Source organism: Ailuropoda melanoleuca, chromosome 12 (genome assembly GCF_002007445.2).
Source record: "Ailuropoda melanoleuca isolate Jingjing chromosome 12, ASM200744v2, whole genome shotgun sequence".
NCBI lineage: Eukaryota > Metazoa > Chordata > Mammalia > Carnivora > Ursidae > Ailuropoda > Ailuropoda melanoleuca.
Window position 1 is genome coordinate 16,034,729 of NC_048229.1, and position 23,067 is coordinate 16,057,795.

At 42.9% G+C, this 23,067-nt stretch overlaps 1 protein-coding gene across 2 annotated transcripts in view; it reads right to left on the minus strand.

The window, feature by feature from the left end:
* Positions 1–4,700: 4,700 nt before the first annotated feature.
* SPPL3 (signal peptide peptidase like 3) overlaps positions 4,701–23,067 on the minus strand; it is a 138,122-nt gene continuing 119,755 nt past the window's right edge. Inside the window, exons 4-11 of one of the 2 annotated variants that reach the window (XM_002928879.4) lie at positions 17,916–18,035; positions 17,104–17,182; positions 16,070–16,182; positions 9,760–9,866; positions 9,185–9,348; positions 8,237–8,436; positions 7,130–7,239; positions 4,701–6,464 (exon numbers count right to left, since the gene is read on the minus strand). In XM_002928879.4, the coding sequence (XP_002928925.2) occupies positions 6,393–6,464; positions 7,130–7,239; positions 8,237–8,436; positions 9,185–9,348; positions 9,760–9,866; positions 16,070–16,182; positions 17,104–17,182; positions 17,916–18,035 (965 nt within the window). In that variant the 3' untranslated portion in view covers positions 4,701–6,392. The remainder of the gene's footprint in view (positions 6,465–7,129; positions 7,240–8,236; positions 8,437–9,184; positions 9,349–9,759; positions 9,867–16,069; positions 16,183–17,103; positions 17,183–17,915; positions 18,036–23,067) is intronic. The other variant, XM_034639309.1, reaches the window with a different exon arrangement.

Sequence of the window (23,067 nt, forward strand, 5' to 3'; positions counted from 1 at the left end):
CATCACGTTTCTTTTGTGAGCATTCTGCTCAGTCCAGGCTGCAAAAAATTAAGGCGTAAACTGACCTCATAGAGAATGGCTCAAGGAAGGCCCTAAGGGCTCTGGGAGGCCACTCCTTAAACTTAACCAGGGCAGGGCTCACCGCTGGGTCCTGCCCAAATATCCCAAGACTTGGAGATGTGGGAAACTGCTACACATACTCATCCATCATCCCTGTTTTGTACCAAGTCCTTAGTACATATAGGAAAATGTCAATACCCTGGACTGGCCCTAGTTTTATGGTAAAGATCCTATTATCTATGCAGAATCCGTTCTGTTTTGAAAACCCAGACTAGGATTCAAGTGTCAGCCCTCCTTCACCCCTCTACAGTGGAAAGATAACCAGTTTCCTCATTGATGAACTGGAAGCATTTACAGAAGCTGTGGTCGTTTCGATAATCAAAGCATGTCTGTTTAAATCTGATAATTTTAATTGCATTCTAACTCCAAGACGACTGGTAAATTGTGTGGAATACATGAAAACTCAACAAAGAAGTGCCTGGTATTCATTTGGTACTTTAAATAAGGCACCTTTATCCCCAAGGCTCAGAGGGGCTTTATCACTAACCCCAGACCACATGTGGCTGTGTGAGACTTACTGCTGAGATGGGAGTCATTTTCCTACCTCTCACTATTGAGATCATCTTGGTATTTAAAGCCTTGGGGAATGTACATTTCTATCTTTAAGATATCCCAGTTCTTTAGCTGCTCTACTGACTAAACCAGAACTTTTCTCTTTCCTTTCTGTTTTGGCAATTAATTGCTCAGGTCAAAAGCTGTGGTGTCACCTTCCAGTCCCCATCCCCTGCATGCAGGGGGACCTGCTGGTGGAACTGCTCCTTGAAGACCATGGTAAAAGCCAGACTGGATGGCAGCAGGAAGACCCACTGTGACATCCAGTGGCACAGGCCCTGATTTTACCTGTGGCTGTTGAAAGGAATGGGGCAGCGGTGGGGGGAGGAGAAAGGTGTTTCTCCATTCCCCAGGGTAAGCCTGCGGCTCTTGGCCAGTGTGAGGTAGCCTTTTAGCCCTGGCCAAACCCGCCAGCAGCCTTGGGGATGGTGGCACTGTTTCCACCACTGTCAAGCTAGCAAGACCATGACTTACCCATACAGTGCTTTGTCATCTCAGAGGCCAGGGGTGCTCCTTCCCATATGAGCAAGTCCTTAGCCTCTCTCTTGAAATTAGGTGTCTTCCCTCCCCAGGAAGCCTGTAAAGCTGGACCCAGCTGCCCCAGGATGTGCTACTATTTACCTGCAGAAAACACCCCAAACTACACCACAACTGAAGAGTGAGGAAATCCACGGTCTTCAGTGGAAAAGGTGAAAGACGGAATGCCACCTGCATGTCAAGTCCAGGTAGGTGGAGTGAATGGTCTCATTAGAAGGTGGATAGGTAACTTGTCTGAAGCAAGAGTATTTGGCAAGGCAGAGGAACTGGTATCCAGAATCCCGAGGCCGGAATGCTGGCATGCAGCCCCCTTGCTGCCCCCTCTCTCCATCTTTGTCTTCTGGACACCCACTTCCTTTCTTTCATTCCTCACAAGGCAAAAGCCCACTGCTTGGCAGATTTCCCAACTCCCGGTCTCAAGCTTTGTTTCCTGGTTCCTGTTCCTCTGTCGTCTTGGGATCTGGTGAGAATCCCAGGACTCTGTGGGGGCTGGAGCAGGCTCATGGATGCCTCTATTTCAGGACCTCTCAGGAACACAGTTCACTTGCGAACCAGGGGCAAGTGACAGTTTCTACTTGACAGGGGCTAGACTTCTTGGAACTTAAACAGCTGATTAGGCAACATCCACATCAGAGGAGCCATAAACTAAGCCTGAGTCTGCCGCCTGAATTTTTAATAACGCAAATATCTAAGACCTCTATAGCACACCAAAGTGATCACTATGAGAAGGCACTGCGTAAAGTCAGACTTTCCACAAGTGAGCTGCTGGCTCTTAGTAAGCTTTCTAATCCATGCTGCATGGAGAGAATGGGCTCAGTGCTTCCTTCAGCTGTAGTTTATACATTTGGTCAGGAGCACCATGGTGCAGGAAAAAGGAGCATTTATAGCCCTGCTTTCCACCTTGTCGGGTGGATCCAGTCCTGTGAACGAGCATTCCCAGCTATGCCTTTGCTATTTACAGGAAAGCCCAGAGTCATGGGCCAAAAGCTCTAGATTCCACTTGTCAAAGGTGGAATAAAATCACTTATGTCAAGGGGTTTTAAAAGGAGCCAGGAGGCTATTAAGGAGGTGGGCCTTATGCATGTCCTCACCCTACAGAACCATGAACTTCTGAACTGGGTTAAACCACAGATCTTCCCAAGGGCTCTGCACAGATCTGCAACTTTCTACAGTAACAGACTTTTGCTTTCGGGAACAGCCCTAGCAACCAGTTATGTTCAGCCAAGATAAGTCTTCTGCCACCAATCAGAATGCTTTGTAAACAATATAGAGGCCCTTTTTGTTTTTTAAAAACCTGCTCCCTAGTGGAACACTATTTGGATTGCAACCTTAATCTGTGTACCCAAATTGCAATTCTTTAATGCCAAACAGTTGTGCTTAATTATTGCCTCCTGATTTTTCAGATTGACACTCTCTCTCGACCTCAGTGCTGTGTTGCTGAGTGACCTCGTGTATGGGAACCACGTTTCCCACACGTGCAGCGTGGTAAAGCACCACTGCAGTGGGCCACTAGAGTAGGGATCAGCTGTTTGGTTTTGTTCCCTGGAGCACCCAGTGCCTGACACAGCTTAAGTTGAAACAACTCTGTAATTACCACCAATGGACGGGAAAGGGCTTTGAATTCCAAGGGAAGTGATGAGGAAGAAACAAATTATGGCTGACACAGCCGTGAGGAGAAGTGGACAAAGTACTGTTCTGGGAGAGGCTCAATAACACATGAGGAGTTAGGAATCCAAACCTGAAGAAGTGTTCATTCAGTCTTGCAAACAGAAAGTGGTCTATAAATTGCAAAGGAATAGAAATAATTTCTGATAAAAAATCTCTTACCTGGCTTATCCCTCCCAGAAGAGGGAAGAGGCCGGAGTTCTACAGCCAGATCTCCAGGACTTCATACACACTCCGGGGCAAGGCTGCCACCTGTGTTAAGAGCCATTGTTCTTGAAGTGATTTCATTGTTGGAAATCACCAAGGCAATGTGACTGAGTGAAGGGAGGAGGCTGTCCAGGCCAGTATGCCCTGGAAGATCAGAAGTAGGATGGGCTGCTTTCCTTCTGAGCCTGTACTGTCTGCCCTGGTTCTACGGAGAAGGAGAATTGCAGTTGACATTCTTGATGACTGTGCTTCATGTATATACAAAATGGCTGCATTCCAAGGCTCTGACGTAAATGTTGGCCTTTACCAAACACAGATGTCTACATACAACACTGGATCTGGTTAGCAGTAATGTGAGAGCTGCTAATGCAGACACGGCAGATTCTATTTTTGACACTTTATTGACAAAACAGAACTCCCTCCCCTCCACCCTCACAGAGAACTAGTCTTGCATTTTTCTTATGGGTTACATAACTTACCTGTTTAACCAAGGCTTGTGCTGGCATGCTACAGAGGTAATTCAGATAGTAGCCTACTGCTCCCCCCCTCCCCCCCTCCAGATCTGGTTTGCACTGTCCCTACACAAGGAGTTGTGTGGCTATCTTACTTAGAAAAGCAGAAGCTGTAATAACAGTAATGGAACATACTAGGCTTTCGGATAAACTTTGCTGTCCTATCTTCATTAGCTCAAATTAAAGTTACTATGAGTGAGACTTCCAGCATTCAGTCTCTTTAGAGGAGGAAGAACCTCAGACCAATGAGGAAGGATGGTGGTCTGTGCTAGAACTTTGTCAACATAACTTGCCTAATGCAAAGACTTCTTAGAGGACCGTAGAACTCAGAGCATCTGAGAAACCAGAAAAAAAGTAAGATGAAGACATAAATCTGTATCAGGCAGGGGAGGGGAGAAGACTGTAAGGAAAGACCAAAATCGTGTGCTATAACTGCAGCACCCCCCACGCCTCCACAACAGCTTTACTTCCAGGACCAGGGGAAATTCTAATATGTCTTCTGTGGTTAATTTAAAACAAAAGGAATATTTGTGGCTCCTGTGTCAAAGTTTTAAGGGCTTTGAAGACTAGCAGCTGGGATCCAAATTACATCCAAGAGACCCATGTGGGTATTTTTCCCCCCTAAACCTGCACAGGAGCAAGTATGACAAAAAATTATCTTCCTTCGGTCTGGAATTTAGGTTTTTTATGAAAAGATATTTAGAAAAATCAGAATGACCACTGCCAGGATAATACTTCTAACCGTTATTGACACTTACCCTTAATTGGAGTCATTTTGGAAGAGTGCCCGCCCCCCCCCCCAACCACTGTCCTGTTTAATTAGCCATTAGCATCCTGGAGGGCTAAGGAAGAAGTACAGTGGATAAGCAGCAAGCACACGAGTGTACCTTTGGTCTTCACCAAATCCAGAGGCTGTTCTGAGTTCTGTGGACAATGGAAGCTTCAGTTCCTTGACATCTCTAGGACTGAAATGAACCAGAGCCACAGGTGACCTTGTCTGGAGACAGGGTCTTCCCGTCAGTCTTCTGGAACAGGCAGAGCAGGTAGGAGATGACGGGAGCTCTGTGTGGTACCACCAACCAAAAGTGAAGATGAGGTGACAAAGGCTAGAAAGGAGTCATTTATTAAAAAACAAAAACAAAACCAACAAAACAAAAACGAAACAGCCCTCAGCAGGATTTGAAGACACAACAGAAGAACCCACCATCCTGATTGCTTTACGCCCCCATGACCGCACGACATGCACCACCTATGAGCTCTGTCCAGAAGCACAGCAACCGGTTCATTGCACAGGTCAAAGCTGAGGCAGGTCACCTGCTGAAGGGAGAGAGCGGGACACGTAGGCCCTTCTCCCACCTCTGCTGTCAGGTAGCCAGGCTTCTCTCTGCCTCTACAATGGGCCATTTGTTAGGCCAGGGCTGCTGAGACAAAAGCGAGCTGACACGAGCACACTAGCTACTACCAGAAGGCTGGCTCTCCAGCAAAGACCACAGCACACAGCCAGATTCTAAGGGGACAGAGCAGCTTGCTCCTTCCACGGTGCCTGGAATGTAGGACCCAGCTCAGAGGGACATTGGACATTTGTCCCCAATACCCAGTTGTTACCACAGGTAAACCAAGACTATAATCACAACAGCAAGGACAGGATTGGGTTGCTTTTTTCCTTTTTTTTTCAAGGAGTGAGGGCATGGAAAATACAGCACACCAATGAAACAAAATGCCAAAAAAAAAAATACAAAAACAATAGAAAATAGAAAAATGTATTTACAAGTAGTACATTACTATGATCAGAAAGCACAAAGACACCTGCTGCTATATTACATGCATTGGTTCAAGAAGAAACTACTAAAAACCCTGCAAGGGAGAAGCCTGTAAAAACAAACAAAAGGGCCAAAAAGTTTGAACTTTTCATCCCTAATTGGCTACACTGATCAAAACCAAACGAGAGCCCCCAAAAGTCCATGAGTATATCAGTACGAATACTATACTGGTTTTTAACTGCACGTTCAGTTGTGGAGGGGAGAGACAGCAGCGTATCCATATACAAGGAAGCCGGAGTAAACTGCTCTACATGCTAAAATTACAGCAAGTCCCTGTCTGCTACACAGCATGATCTTAGCAGGTTTAATTCTTGTTTATTCATATATATATTGATGTGTGCGTGTATGTATAAAAACCGTGCCCTCGTTCACTGCCAACACAACATCTGGGTGGACATGAACTCATTACAACAAATTCTTATGTGTATGTTGTAAGAAGTCACTCAATGTCTGTGGATTTAATAAGTCACTTCACACCACAGAAAATATTTAATAAATCCAGAAAAAGAAAAGAATATAACGACAGAAGAGCTTCTGTCTCAGTTCTCTGAAACGGAGTCCCCCATAGGAAACTGGTCCCAAAGTTCTTGAGGGTTCACTGAAGAAACTTCGGTTTGCTAATATTTTTCATCCTTTTAGTGTTCAAAAGGTATAGAACGACTCCTCGTCGTGGTCAGTTTTAAACAGTCATATCTCCATCCCCCACAAGTAACAGTCTGGTGCAGATTCATAAAAACGGGAGGAAGGAGCGCTGGGGAGAACCTGTCACTTCAGGAGGGGCTCCACCACTACAACGGCAGGAAGAGAAAGAACCAAGCAGGGCTCCAGCACCTCGCTCCTGCAAAACGCAAAATCCAGTCACACGTCAGTTCCTTATACAGGTACATCTCCAAGTACCAGGCCAGCTCTAAGAGGAAACAAAACCACGCGTTGACAGAAAAGGACTCAGATGGCCATTCTGGTCACTCTCTGGGATCCATCATACTTCCAGGAACCGGGAGCTGCTGGACTTGGAGTGGAATGGCTCAGACCACATCCGCCGAAGGTCACCCTGTGGAAGAAGGAACTTTAATAAGGTACGGATTTAAACATGAGCCACACACATCTGTAAGTCCTTTCTGATTCTTGATCAGATGGCTTCTGTGGAAAATCAAAGAACATTCAAACTTTACTCACTGAAAAGTAACCCACCATTCTTTGAAGAACTCACTAGAAGAGCTCTGAGGCCCCTCCAGCAAAGAAGGGTGTAAGGTCTATTGAGTGAGATGCTGAAGCCAAGTTAGTTTACCTCTGATTCCTCCTCTGTAAAAACGGGGATAATACAAATCTTGTAAATCAGGGAATGCTCCAAGTCTAGCTGTAATCATATTTTTCTTAAATATCTCCAAATTTTAATGCACAGTATTAAAAAAAGCTATTAGGTGACAAATGGTGCTGCTTTTAAGGGAAGTCTCTGCAGCTGGGCTCTAGGGATTTCAGTTAGTTCATCCATGACTGGGAGGCGTAGTAGTTTTAATTCACTAGCAATTACTGCCAGGGGCTGCAACAGGCTGGAAGAGGTTGCTAATACCAAGTGAGCAAAGACCCATGGACCCACTATCAAGGTCAAGAGCTCTGAAGCTTAAGCAGACCCACCTCCGGCAAGGAGAATACATACCCAAGTCCAGGGTCAATGCCAAGTTACTGCTTTCACAGGTTTCTAACTGCTTCTCTCACCTTTAAATAGGCCATTGTGAGGAGTGGCAATAAGGTGAATGGCACCAAATAGAGGAGGGCGGGCTGGGCTGCTCGGTGAATGCGGGACGCCACGGTTGCAGTAAGCAGACCTACAAGGGGAGAAACATTCATAAGCAACACCGAGGGGTCAGCCCTCAGAGAGGAGAGCCTGCTACCTGGCTGCTGCCTGCCAGGGTCTTGATTGGACAGCTCTCCTGTGGCACATGCCGCCCAGTGGGAAGCCCAGTGAGAGGCCCAGCTTGTGATCTCTGCCCAGCGTGGAGTAGCACAGCTTTGAAAGTCCTACAATTCCAAGGATCCATGAGTGGCCCAACACCCCCTCGGTGCTTAGGTTCTTGGTCCAAGCCCTCACTTCTGCCCTGAGTGTGCCTGGTCCTCCTCTCTTGTGTGGTAGGTGATGCCAGACTCAGATGCAAAAGAGCTGGGGTCAAGTTCCAACTCTGCTGCTTCTGCAAGTGGTGTCACCTGGGTCATGGCGTTTCACCTCTGAGCCTCAGCTTCCTCTACTGTGCAACAGGGCTAACGCCACTTGCCCCACCAGTCTCTGAGCCTGTGTGCTGAAATGAACCACCCTGCTGTAGCTACTGGAGGTATAGACAGGTTCCCACTATTCCTATAGCCCCATTACGTGGGTCTCTCCCTGTATGTAAGTGAGCCGGCTAGAGAAAAACTGGCCCAGGGAGAGTCTGAGGTTAGAGATGACAGACATGTTAGAACAAACGAAGGGAAATACCTGTTTAATGAAGTGGGAAATAAACTTGGCATTGATTAACCTCAAGATGAAGATTTAATTAAGCACACAAACTGATCCACGATCATTGTGTGGTAGATGTTTCTGACTCTGAGGCCTGATCAGTCTTCCCACAATGTTCTTCAGACGTGCTGTTGGATAAAGAACTGGGCTGGCCAGTATAATAATCTGTCATTTCATGGGCCACTGTTGTTATTTCTCTGCGGTGCTCTACAACAGCAGAGTTACTGCTCTCCTTCCATCTAGTGTCTGCAGCTAGAAGACCCGATTTAACTCCAGGGCTTGGAGGACAGTCAGAGAGGGGATCGCACGCAGGCTCTCTGGCTCTCTCTTACCTACAAAGTATCCAATGAGGGTGCAGTGAAAGTAGGAGACCTTCTGCATGCGTCCAGAGATATTGGCGGGTCCAGAGGCACCGCAGGAGTCACCGTTGGCTTGTTTTTTGTAGTTGTCATAACGAAGGACAAAGCACAACAGGAGTCCAGGCATCACGATGTCCCCAATGCCCAACATAGAGAAGTGACTGCCAGTGGAGCTGGAATGTAGTGTCATATGTCAGGGATGCCACCCTCAATAATCCCATTTCTCCTCCTCCTGTGCAGAGTCGTCTGTCAGCTTTTTAAGAAGTTGGACTTATCTGAATGGGAGATGGAAATCTCTAGAGGTGGAAGAACACTAGTTTTTAAGATTTTAGAGATTACAAGCCACAAGAGTACTGGCAACAGACACCTTCAACCAGGCCCCTCACTGCTTCAGGAGAGCACCTCTAAAGTGACTGCTAAAATCATCTGTTTAAGTACTGCCTCCTCTAGAAATGCAAGCAATTCAGTAATTTGTCACACACTCACCGCTGTGACTTCAAACAAGCACCTGACTACTACCATTGATATTAAAGCAACACGATTTTTTCCAAGATTGTATCATCAGCAACTGTGTAATTTTAGCATGAGGACATATTTTTACAAATGTTTTAGAAGTAAAAAGGATCCAGATTCTCCTGTTGATTTTCTCCAGCCAACTCTAAAATATGGTAACAGTAGTAACATATGGTTGTTTGATAACATTAATCAATAATAAAAAGCAGCACCTGTATCATTTAGTGATAAATCTTTGCAAGTCAAATCCATATTCTCTTCCTCATTTGTAAAATGGAGAGGATAACTCACAACGCTTTTCCAGTCTAGGATAAGAATGTTGATGACAAAGGCTAATCAAGGAACACAGAAGCACAGGGAGACCATGCGTTCACTGTCACTACATGAGGCCCAACATGCCAGTCCTACCTTGGGAAGACCAGTTTTCCAGGCAGAGACAGGCGAGGAACATCGCGCCCAACATTGGGCCCCAGATGGAGCTTCCGGGATAGAACGTCAAGGGGATTGTCAGCCGGCTGCGTGGCCACCTTCACCATGACATTGCTATTGAAGATGTAGGCAGAGAAAAACACCTGCCGAATGGAGAGATGTCTTTAAAAGAGGAAGCTGGAAGCAACCTAATTTCAGCATCAGCCCTTCTTGTTCTTAAGAGCGAAGTCTCAGAATACTGAACATCAAGCTTTTTTGACTGCATGCTTGGAAGAGAAAGAAAATCTTTGCTCCCAGGGCAGAAAATCTTGTCTACCTGTTCTCTCCCCCATCCCCAAGAGACACAGACGTACTGTTTAACATGTCTCAACAAACAAAGGCGTGGACAGATGCCTGCTCACCTTTTAACATGTACAGTTCAGGACTGGAGGGAGTGATCTTAGGCAGGAGATAGTCCAGCCAGAATTCAGATACTTACAGTTAAGAACTTTTACGAATGAATGCTCCATTTAAACACAAGAGAGAGCAGTGGCTTCAGGGAAACAGACACCTACCCAAAAGACATCGTAGATTAGAAGCCCTGAGAGAAGCAGGCAGGACACCTTGAGGCTGGGCAGGCGGACGAAGGCGATCATGGCGACACAGAGACCCATGGCCAGGGCTGGGAAGCAGAGCACAGACATCGGTCAGTGTGGAGTATGGCTCATCCTCTTTCCACAAGCTATTCTAACAGTTTATAAGTCCCCTCAAAAATCAAGCAGCTCAGTTTAAGCTCCAGTTTAAGACATTTACACCCTACTTCTGCAAAGCGCCCACTTTAGCCAATTCTGACCTGCTGGTCTTTGGGAACATCCTTCCTTTCATGTTCTTGGACAGTGCTCAACTGTGTTAAGACACACGAGATTCTGTTTGGAATGATAAAGCTCTCGGCCAGGCCCAGTTCATGACTACATAGCTCTGTTCCCTGCCTCCCCCATCCCTGAGGATCCTTCCTCCTTGCTCCTGACTTTACATGGTCTGCCCACGCCTGAGATCATGTCCCCTTTTATTTACTCAGCAATTCATTCTGCTACCCTTGCCTAATTTTTTTTCTCACACCTCTCAAAATCTGACATACACTATATATATCTATCTATATACATACATATATGTATCTAAATTCTCTCTCAACTAAAATGCCAGGTCCTTGACGGCATGGTTCCCTGCTGCATCCCGGCGGACTAGAACAGGTCAGGCAGATGAATGGTCTCTCCCTGCCTTCAGCTCTCCTCCATTCTTCTGAAACACAGGTCTGATTAGACCACATAGCTGCTTCTACACTTCCCGTGGGTTCTCACAGTGGGACAAGGCCAAACAGCTTGGCCAGGCACTGACAGGGATGTAAGGGAGGGTGCTCCCCATGGTGCAAGTCCCCTATCCTCAGTGTGCAGTACTGCGGCTCTGTTCTTTACCCACCTAATATATGATCACACCTCTCAACATCACTATGTTCCCTCCTGTTCTCCACAAAAGGCCCTCTTCAGGGAACTCTTTCCTAATCTAATCAGATTAAGGATCCCCGCCCCTTTGTGATGCCACAGAACTTTGAATCTCTCTCAACTTGTTCATCCATTCTGTAACAGTGTGATTAATTTATATACAAGTGAATTTATTCCCTAAACTTGGTGCTCCTGGTAGACAGAAACCATGGCTTATTCCTTCTGTGAAGCCCAAGCACTTGACAGACTGGACATTAAATATTTGCTGAATGAATGAAAAATTATGTTCTGTCTACTTTAAATTTCAAATTATTCTAAGGAAAGTAAGAAAAGCAAGTAAGGCCATATTACAGATGGATATCATTTTAACAGAACTGGTGGTAAATTGTCAATACATGTAGCTAAGTGCACAAATACAGCAGTTACAGCAGTTTGGTGGACCCTGGACACATCAACTAATATTTGGTGAGTTCCTACTGTGGGAATGGTGTTGCACAAACAAGAGGAGAACCACCATTCCCATCCCTGGGAGACAGCACTAAAACTGGGAAGAACAAACTATCTCAATCCCCCTTCTGTGGTTACTCTTATCAAGCGTTCACTAATCTCCATGATGTGCACTGCAGTATGTGTTTTGGGGAGATGTGGTCAAACACAATTTCTGATTTCACAATAATCTAGGATGTGCTCATTTTGCTAGGGTCTGCTTTAATTTTTTATAAATTTATAAAAACAACCAAGGCCCCTGATAAAATCAACCCATACCCATTTTTTAAATAATGAGATTTTCCATTATAATGCTCTTCGGAAACAAAGAGTGGCTGTGCTGTGAATCAATACACAGGACACTGGCAAGGATAAGCTCAGCTGGCTTGAGGAACAACAGTGGTCAGTGAAGGGTGGGAAGCACTGGGGGCAGACACAGGGGTGATGGTGGTAGGGGAGCAAGAAGTGATCTGTTCAGGAACTTACAAGTGCATGTGTGCAGTGCAAAGTGCATCAAGGGAAAAAAGGAAGAAATGAAGGCCTGAGATGGACAGACAAGGGACAGGCATGTGGGTGGTGAAGGTCAGTCATACCCCAAAAGAGGGGTATGGTAACCAAAGGTACAGACAAGCAAAAGGGCAGGTTCCCGAGGTTAAATGTATATGCCTCTGTGACAGACGGAGGTGACTGATCCATTCCAGAACTTTCAACTGACCATAGAGTCACTTAATCCTAAACTGGCAGGAGTCTTTCTGACCACATGGTCTTAGCATCCACTTATTGCTTTGCCACTCCTTTTATGCTAATCCTACCCCACTGGAGAGGAAACCACCCAAGACAGAACTGCTCAGTGACAGGATTTTCCATGACTCCAAACAATGCCATTCAATCTCCCATCTTCCAAACTAGAACCTCTCCGTCCATTTTCAGTTTATCACAATCTTTCATCATGTACACTCATGCTGCAGCCATTCTGGGTGCCACCTTTCATGGTCACAGTACACCTGTTCACGCTTCCCTACGCCTCCCTAGTTTGACGCGCATCCTTTCCCACTCTGGCTCTCTCCCGCTTATTCTTCACTGCCACTGGAAACAATCACTGTGTGTTTCCTGCGTATGGTACTAGGTTCCCTACTCTGTGATGGATCCAGTCTAATTATAAGTCCCGCAGCCTTGGGCACAACTCACAGGACAGTGTGAAGCTTCAGAGTCTGTCTTCCTTTGCTCCCATTCCTCAGCTACTCTTTCGTCTCAGCTAAGCTGAGCAATACCCTCTTGCAGTCATGCCGACCAAGCATCGCCATTGTACTGTGAGTCCCACATTGGAAGAGGCAGAAGGAATCCCTCCTGACTCTTTCAGACAGTAAGTATCACTCCTACCCCCAAACGAATATTGCCACAATCTGTCACATCCCTGAAAAACAAGTATTCATCTAGTTTGAGTTTCTTTTTCTTCGTGCTTTCATTTAAATAACGCTTTGAAGTCTTACCTCCTCCTTAGGACTTTTGCAAGCCAAAATGAAGAGGGGCAATAACTTTTCCTCATTCCCTGCTGCTTGAGAAACTCAAGACTCTCCCAAATAACTTTACTAAACAATCTTAACTTTTGATGAAATGTAAATTAACCAAAAGTGTTAAGAGAAGTAAATTACTAATCTTAGCCAGCTGTCTAGAATTACTTTCAACGTATTATTGATATAATCTTTGTGTCAGTTTGCCTTCCACGACCAGTAGGGCCACCGGACAAAGACAATGACACAGAACCGAGCCAATATGTTCTTGAAAAGGAACGTGTTAACCTATATAGTAAGACCTTCAGCAGTGCTCGGTTCTGTAAGACCTGTAGAGCCTTTATCTTAGCCCTATGTAGACTAAACCCAGAGTCTAGCATTTTACAACAAGAAAACAGATCAATTACTAGGTTTTTGGCACTGCATGTTTTCTAATCACAGATTAGTAACAAGTGTATTAAAGGAGGGGGCTGGACTCGACTAGAAGACTTCTAGTCCCTGAACTGGTTAGTGGACATATACTGTGGATCTGGTTTAACGATCTTTTAATAGTAAATGTGTGTTGAAAAGATTCATCAACTTTCAGCTAATGCACCACACCACCCATTGGTCAAATTCTTTTATGGCTTCCCAAGTTTAAAAAGTTAATTTGCCAGATGAAGGTGAAAGTAGATTAGAAAAACTCCAGGTTTAGTTCAAGAACATGCTGAAGTGTCTTCTTACTATTAATGCTTTTTAGTATATAAGCTTGAAAATATACTTCATGTCTTGCCCTAAAACAACCACATTTATCATTCTGTTTTCACTCTACATTAACTTCAAAGAACAGGCTTTCATTAAGAAGCATTTAAAAAATTCTACTACCAAATTATCACTGCCTATGATGATTTTGATTCTGTAGAGAAGTCTACAAAGATAATTTCCATGTCAGAGAAGAACAAGTTTCAAAACATTAAACACCATGGCTAGAAAGCTATATTTTCTTAACAGCAGAAAACAAGTCACACACACATCAAACACTAGAGTCTGAGAAACAATTAAAAAAAAGCTCAAAGGTCCCCCTTTTGGTGGGCAGGGAAGGGGGAGAGCTCTATTCTTGGTCACAAGGGCAGTTTAACCAGAGCAAGCTGGTAGGGAGAAGAGACTCCTAGACAAGTAAATTTTGGGGACCAGCAATAATGACAGAAGGTAATGTAAACATCTACATGTTAGGGTTAAGTGGGGTTTGGGGAACCTCACTGAACCCTCACAGAACTTTAGTTATCAGATGAATTTTAGGATGGAAATGTACTTCTGACAGTGGTCACTGGGAAAAAGAAAGTTGTCTTGTATGGGCAGCTCTCATCAACTTTACAGTCTAGAGGAAATCCCATAGTACAATGGACTCTGCAGTCTATCTTACGGACAGCTGCTTATTCCATTCTTCTGAGTCTAGTAAGCTTGTCCCCGGCCCTGCCTGCAGAAGTACAATGAGGAAAATTCTGCAGACTTGTTCTAAAGTATGTGTTTCAGATGGCTGTGTAAATCAGTGTATCTTGAAAAGAATGTCACCTTCCAACGCCAACCTTTTCTTTTCTAGTGACATACTACTAGAAAATAGGTATTCTTCTGTTCTATGCAATGCTTGGGAAGAGTAGAGACGAGAATATAAACAACACATTGCTCGCTCCTTTGAGAGGTAGCTAATCTTTTTGGGTCAGCGGCTTGGTAAACTTAAAACCCTTAGCAAAACCTGTTAGTATCACGTGTGTCTGGACACATGAATAAAAAGTTCCATAAAAGCAGAACCACCAAAATTAAGTGGGGTTACAAAGAACCTGAGAGGGGACTGAGAGAATACCATCTGTCATCATCTAGACTTTGAGTCGGCCGGCTTTGAGACTAGGTGATGACTGTCTTACATTACTCTAATTAAAATGGTGGCACCTGAAGCTTTTGTCATCTAACATAATAGTCGTATAGGGAGATCATTTATGTGTAACATTTATGGGAGTGGACTCTTTCATTTGAGGACATCAGCATAAAACAATTTCTCTTTAGAGTATATAGCTAACAGTCATCTAGTCATTTTAAATGGACTGAAATAATCTGGTTTAGATATTAATCAACCAACCAGCATTTCTAAATAGTTTTTGTTCAGAAGCAGTAGAGGAGAAATATCTGTGCTGCTTGTTTCCCCATCAGGAAGCACTGGTTTAGGTGAGATTAAAGGATATAATCATAAAAGCAGCTATGAGACTGATTTGGACTAACATTTACTATCCCTACTCCAATCATTATCATGACTAAGACTCCTTAATTTTCTATAACACAGATTTAAAAAGAGATTAGGCTCTATTAAAGTCTTTCAAAATCACCTACATGCTTTTAGGTTAAGTCATTCTGCAGAAATCAAGAATTAATCTCAGGAAAGCTCAAATGCACACACCTGGTATTTATCAATACTCAATGCCTAGTATATAAAAACAGGCATTCACCCTTCAACTATAAGCTGGGCAAGCAACTTGTGTGACTTTAGATGTAATTTCTTTTTCTCAAACTTATTCTTTACCAACCTCCACAGGCACTGAAGTATCAAACGCCAATCCACAGGAATACTGAAAGCACTGATACTCGATTTGGGAAACTGAATAGTTCTGGTAACCACTTAAAAATCCTGAACACTGCACACTTCAGGACGCTTATACACATTCCAAAGCAAACGATCACAGAAATGTTTTTTACAAGGCAATTTAAGAAGCTCAAACAAGAGACCAAACCTGTCAGAAATCAGCAAATGTGAATTACTGCACAGTCAGGCATTGGTGATTTTGACTCTGCCTTCCATTCCAACTCATTAAAGGTCTCTATATAAATCTAAGAGGTAACTTGATCTGCAACCTCAAGGAAATACTTCAGAGTTTCCATAGGTTGGTATATGGTAGGCACTCAAAAAAAGCAATGAACAACAACTATGACGATAAATATAGACAAATCATGTATTTATAAAATTATAAATATTACATAACCACTGGCAACCACTCACCTGTTCTCCATCACCATAATTCTTATTATTTCTAAAAATATTTTTTGCTGAAGAAGTATATCAGATATCTGTATGGTTAACAATTTGAAAAGTCCTTTCTCTATAATTATCACCTTGGATTAAAGTAACACTGAATTGTACACTTATACACTTGTACATTATACCTCAAAAAGCTGTTATTCAAAAATATCTTAAGAATGTGGGTAAAAATAAAAAACTTGACAATATGTAACACCGCCTAAGGACACCTAATATTCACAGTAATCAGAGGAAATGTTACTAACACACAGAAAGAAGAGGGAAGGGAGGACAAATTTAACTGTATAAACTATATTAAAATTTCAACTTTTCACATGTTACTCACCATCCATGAGAAGCCAATGGCCAGTGAGAACCCAGATAAGGACGAGCATGACAGACAGAGAGAATGACAGTAATTCAGCAGCAGTGAAACGCCCACAGCAACCAAAGGAAATCCTGAAAAACACACATCATTTATTGGACTAATAGGCAATACATTATATTTCAATAACCAAACTCTACCTTGGTCCTTCATGATCAGAACTCATGATGGCCAGATGAGAGTAGCAGGCAATACTCAGACACTGGAATTCAAAAATACCCAAACCTCCTTGGAGTAAGCTACAGAAACGCAGAGGAATTAATTAAACTTCTGCACCCATCTGATATTGTACGTTTTCTTCCAAATTATCAGTATGGGTGTTTAGAAGTTTAAAGTGACAACATCAATCTTTGGAGAATTAAGTACATTATAGGGGAAATTCTGTTCTTATGAGGAAAACAAAATGCAGAAGTACTGACCTTCAATTCACTGGGCAATGATGAATACATATCTATAAAATGGCAATAGGTCTATCTGGTTATCCCTAATTCCTGGGAAAATCAGCTGCCCCAAGTGACTGGTTTCCTAAGTGCATCTAGCATCTCTATTAGCACAGCATTTTGTTTCCATGGGGCAGTTAAGATGTGAAAGGTGTGCACACGGGGTCTGAACCTCAGTGGCTAGTATATACTGTAGGTCACCAAAGATGAGAGGCAAAGAATGAGTCAACCACTATTTTCACATCCCAAATACTCCCTAGTAAAGGAATGAAAGCATTGCTTCAAAACAAAACTGCTCATCTTTCAATAATCTAAGCAGGAAGCATATTTCAACGACTCAGACTTCCTAAGATTTGTTGACATTTTCTCTGCTATGAAAAGGTGCAAAAGGAAGTACCATCTCCCAGTCTTAAAGATCAAACATCTCCCTTCCCAGTCTTCTGGCATTTGTGTGCTCTGGTCAATATCAGAAATTCAGACTCCTAACAATGCTATCAAGTGTATGATAAAAACATATACAAATTCATAATTTAGAGGAAAATCCCAAGTCCTTACTTATTCTGAGGTGAACAGGGTCTTGTTAAATACTGGCACATCGGGAGGAGGAGGAAAGCAAAAGCTATTGTTGCAAGAACTAGAGAAAGAAAACATATGGTTAAGTTTTGTTGTTTATTTTCAACAACCATAAGAAAAATGGCATGACTTATAGAAACACTGCCCAGAAAACTTTTCTCAACAAGTAGATAAAATTAATTAACTAGACATAAAAACTGTCTTCCATTAGTACTGCACAGATAAAGTCTTGAGAAGAAAGAAGTACCTGATTTGAAGTAGGGAAGCAGAGACATCTAGGGTTTCTCATTCTCTTCTATCTTAATATGAAAAGAGAAACAGCGGGCCAGGGGATGATCTGACATGTCCAGCATTTTGCTGATGTTTTTTTATACACTTCCATCACCTCTTGGCTTAAAAACTGATCAGAGGGCTGACAGTCAAATTACTTTGATTAGTTATCACTCTGTCTGTCTACAGAAACATCAGTGGGGTTGCCAATGACCACTATTCACACTGGACCTTCTGGTAACCTCAAAGACAAGGAGCCATAGTCAAAATGGCCCTACTCTGGTGTCATAAAGCCTGCAACGTTTTCAAACCCCTGGTCTTTTGTTCAGGCTGTGCTGGCAGTCCCAAACTGATGATATGTGTATCCAGTGGTTCAAGGAGAAGTGTGGGGAGAAAAAAACAGACTTAAGAAGAAAACCTGCATGGCCTAGTGTATAAATCTTAAGTTTTGAATGATGATTAAAAACAGGTGAAAAAAATTCCTTTCAGGTTAATGTTTAAGAATAGAGAAGAAACTCATTTACCTGCTGTACATATTGTAAAAACTACTTGAACTGAGTCAAAGAAGAAGAACATTACTAGGAGAGAGACAGAGGCTCCAATTGGAAGGAACAGGGCCTGGGTAGAGTCAATAGTTTGGATACCTGAAAAACAAAAAGGGACATATTAACGACTTACATAACAGGCGATGTGCCCGTGTACTCCAGACACTTTAACAGTTCTAGGGGTTAGTATATAAAATACAGATTATCTAGATCCTCTGATTCTTTCCTTCCTACTGAGATTATGAACTCCTTGCTCTCCTCATGGTGCCTTCATTATCTACCTCCTGGTGCTAACAATCTGTTTGACAGGGTGCCAAAAAACCCCCAAAACAAACAAAACCCAAAAAAGCCAAGAACATCAACAGGGGGTAAAAATTCAGATTAGCTGGGGTGCCTGGGTGGCTCAGCCAGTTAAGCGTCTGCCTTCAGCTCAGGTCATGGTCCCAGGGTCTTGGGATCAAACCCCGCATGGGGCTCCTTGCTTGGCAGGGAGTCTGCTTCTCCCTATGCCTGCGGCTCCCCCGGCTTGAGCTCTCTCTCAATCTCAAATAAATAAATAAATAAATAAATATCTTTTAAAAATTTCCAGATTAGTCAATTTGAGTACATTTGTAGTCTCATGTGTAGGTCTGGTAAAAGAGGTGGTTTAAATCCACTGACTAAAATAATTTCTCATCATCTACAAATTTATTCATGATCACTCTTCCCCACTGTTGCTGAGGATCAACTTTGGGTGGAGTGGGGGAGTGGAGGGAATAAGACATCTGAAAACTGAAAATCAGAAAAATTATTTCATGAGAGCATTTTAAGGAACAAATAGGAGATACATGGGAGAAAACAATTACTTGGGATACAGGATTTAGCACAGTGGTTTTCAGTTCTTGGTTACTCATGAGAAACACCTGGAGAGCTGTAACAATTACAATGCCCAGGCCCAACCCTGGATCAATGAAACTGAAATCTCTGGGGGTTAGTAGGCCCAGCTAAAAAATTTTATTTTGCACACAGAGTTGAGAAGCATTAATAAAATATTTGGTAGAGAAGAGAAACATGGCAAAATCTGATAACCACTGAATTAAAAGAAAAAATTACTAATCTTGTTTGTGATCTACTTCCAAATTAACCCTGCGGAGATATAAAGTTCTTGAGAGGAATCAAAGAAAAAAATACTCATAGGAGCTATTATAAAGAAGTATCAGAAGTCTCTCTTCATTAAATTAAGGGTATGAATAAGGTATAATGTGATCAGGATGAACGTAACTAGGCATAAAGGATTGCAATCATCAACGAATGCTTAAAAACTGCTCTTGGGTAGTCTGCAAGAGACTCATTTTATTTTTTTTAAAGATTTTATTTATTTATTTGATAGAGACAGCCAGCGAAAAAGGGAACACAGGCAGGGGGAGTGGGAGAGGAAGAAGCAGGCTCCTAGCGGAGAAGCCTGATGTGGGGCTCGATCCCAGGACCCTGGGATCGCCCTGAGCCGAAGGCAGACGCTTAACGACTGAGCCACCCAGGCGCCCCTGCAAGAGACTCATTTTATTTTTATTTTTTAAAGATTTATTTATTTATTTATTCGACAGAGATAGAGACAGCCAGAGAGAGAGGGAACACAAGCAGGGGGAGTGGGAGAGGAAGAAGCAGGCTCATAGCAGAGGAGCCTGATGTGGGGCTCGATCCCATAACGCCGGGATCACACCCTGAGCCGAAGGCAGACGCTTAACTGCTGTGCCACCCAGGCGCCCCAGAGACTCATTTTAGACCCAAAGACACCTCCACATTTAAAGTAAGGGGGTGGAAAACCACTTATCATACTAATGGACATCAAAAGAAAGCTGGGGTGGCAATCCGTTTTTGTTTTTTAAGATTTTTATTTATTTATTTTGACAGAGCGAGACAGCCAGTGAGAGAGGGAACACAAGCAGGGGGAGTGGGAGAGGAAGAAGCAGGCTCCTAGCGGAGAAGCCTGATGTGGGGCTCAATCCCAGAACGCTGGGATCACGCCCTGAGCCAAAGGCAGACGCTTAATGACTGCGCCACCCAGGCGCCCCCAGGGTGGCAATCCTTAAATCAGACAAATTAGATTTTAAATCAAAGACTGTAATGAGAGATGAGGAAGGACACTGTATCATACTTAAAGGGTCTATCCAACAAGAAGATCTAACAATGGTAAATATTTATGCCCCTAACATGGGAGCAGCCAATTATACAAGCCAATTAATAACAAAATCAAAGAAACACATCGACGATAATACAATAATAGTAGGGGACTTTGAGAACCCCCTCACTGAAATGGACAGATCATCTAAGCAAAAGATCAACAAGGAAATAGAGGCTTTAAATGACACACTGGACCAGATGGACTTCACAGACATATTCTGAACATTCCATCCCAAAGCTATAGAATACACATTCTTCTCTAGTGCACATGGAACATTCTCCAGAATAGATCACATCCTGGGTCACAAATCAGGTCTCAACTGATACCAAAAGACTGGGATCATTCCCTGCATATTTCTGGACCACAATGCTTTGAAACTGGAATTCAATTACAAGAGGAAAGTTGGAAAGAACTCAAATACATGGAGGCTAAAGAGCATCCTACTAAAGAATGAATGGGTCAACCAGGAAATTAAAGAAGAAATAAAAAAAAATTAATGGAAACAAACAAAAACACACTTCAAAATCTTTGGGATGCAGCAAAGGCGGTCGGTCCCTAAGAGGGAAGTATATAGCAATACAAGCCGTTCTCAAGAAACAAGAAAGGTCTCAAATACACAACCTAACCTTACACCTAAAGGAGCTGGAGAAAGAGCAGCAAATAAAGCCTAAGCCCAGCAGAAGAGAAATAATAAAGATCAGGCAGAAATCAATGAACAGTAGAACAGATCAATGAAACCAGGAGCTGGTTCTCTGAAGGAATTCATAAGACTGATAAACCTCTTGGCTAGACTTATCGAAAAGAAAAGATAAAGGACCCAAATAAAATCATGAATGAGAGAGGGGAGATCACAACCAACACCAAAGAAATACAATTATAAGAACATATTATGAGCAACTATATACCAACAAATCAGGAAGAAATAGATGCATTAGAAATAGATGCATTCCTAGAGACGTGTAAACTACCAAAACTGAATCAGGAAGATTCAGAAAACCTGAACAGATGCATAATCAGCAAGGAAACTGAAGCAGGAATCAAAAATCTCCCAAAAAACAAGAGCCCAAGGCCAGATGGCTTCTCAGGGGAATTCTACCAAACATTTAAAGAATTAATACCTATTCTTCTGAAACTATTCCAAAAAATAGAAATGGAAGGAGAACTTCCAAACTCGTTTTATGAGACCGGCATTACCTTGATTCCAAAACCAGACAACGACCCCACCAAAAAAGGAGAATTACAGACCAATATTCCTGATGAACATGGATGCAAAAGTTCTCACCAAAAACTAGCCAACAGGATCCAACAGTACAGTAGAAGGATTATTCAGCACGACTAAATGGGTTTTATTCCTGGGCTGCAAGGTTGGTTCAACATCTGCAAATCAATCAATGTGATATATTACAGTAATAAAGGACAAGAACCATATGATACTCTCAGTAGATGCAGAAAAAGCATCTGACAAAGTACAGCATCCTTTCTTGACTAAAACTCTTCAGAGTGTAGGGATAGAGGGTACATAGCTCAATATCATAAAAGCCATCTATGAAAAACCCACAGCAAATATCATTCTCAATGGGGAAAACCTGAGAGCATTTTCCCTAAGATCAGGAACACGGCAGGGATGTCCACTGTGTCCATCAGCACTGCTGTTCAACATAGTACTAGAAGTCCTAGCCTCAGCGATCAGACAACAAAGGGAAGTAAAAGGCATCCGAATTGGCAGAGAAGCAGTCAAACTCTCACTCTTTGCAGATGCACGATACTCAGTGTGGAAAACCCAAAAGACTCCACCCCAAAACTGCTAGAACTCATACAGGAATTGAGTAAAGCAGGAGGATATAAAATCAGTGCACAGAAACCAACTGCATTTCTATATACCAACAACGAGACAGAAGAAAGAGAAATTAAGGACTCGTTCCCATTTACAATTGCACCAAAAACCATAAGATACCTAGGAATAAATCTAACCAAAGAGGCAAAGGATCTGTACTCAGAAAACTACAGAATACTCATGAAAGAAATGGAGGAAGACACAAAGAAATGGAAACACATTCCATGCTCATGGATTGGAAGAACAAATGCTGTGAAAATGTCTATGCTACCTAGAGCAATCTACCCATTCAATGCAATCTCTGTCAAAATACCTTCAACTTTTTTTTGCAGAAATGGGACAAATAATCCCAAAATTTGTATGGAACCAGAAAAGACTCCGAATAGCCAGAGGAATGTTGAGAAAGAAAACCAAAACTGGTGGCATCACAATCCCGGGCCTCAAGCTCTATTACAAAGCTGTGATCATCAAGACAGTGTGGTACTGTCACAAAAACAGACACACAGATGGACAGAACAGAATAGAGAACCCAGAAATGGACCCTCCACTCTATGGGCAACTCATCTTCAACAGAGCAGGAAAGGCTACCCAATGGAAAAAAGACAGTCTCTTCAACAAATGGTGTTGGCAAAATTGGACAGCCACATGCAGAAGAATGAAACTGGACCATCTTCCTACACCAGACACAAAAATAAACTCAAAATGGATGAAAGACCTAAATGTGAGACAGGAATCCATCACAATCCTAGGGGAGAACACAGGCAGCAACCTCTTCGACCCTGGCAGCAGCAACTTCTTGCTAGACATGTCTCCAAAGGCAAGGGAAGCAAGGGCAAAAATGAACTACTGGGACTTCATCAAGATAAAAAGCACAGCAAAGGAAACAGTCAACAAAACCAAAAGACAACTGACAGAACTGGAGAAGATATTTGCAAATGACATATCAGATAAAGGGCTAGTATCCAAAATCTATAAGGAACTTAACAAGCTCAATGCTGAAGGAACAAATAATTCAGTCAAGAAATGGGCAGAAGACGTGAACAGACATCTCTCCAAAGAAGACATCCAAATGGCCAACAGACACATGAAAAAGTGCTCAACATCACTCGGCATCAGGGAAATACAAATCAAAACCA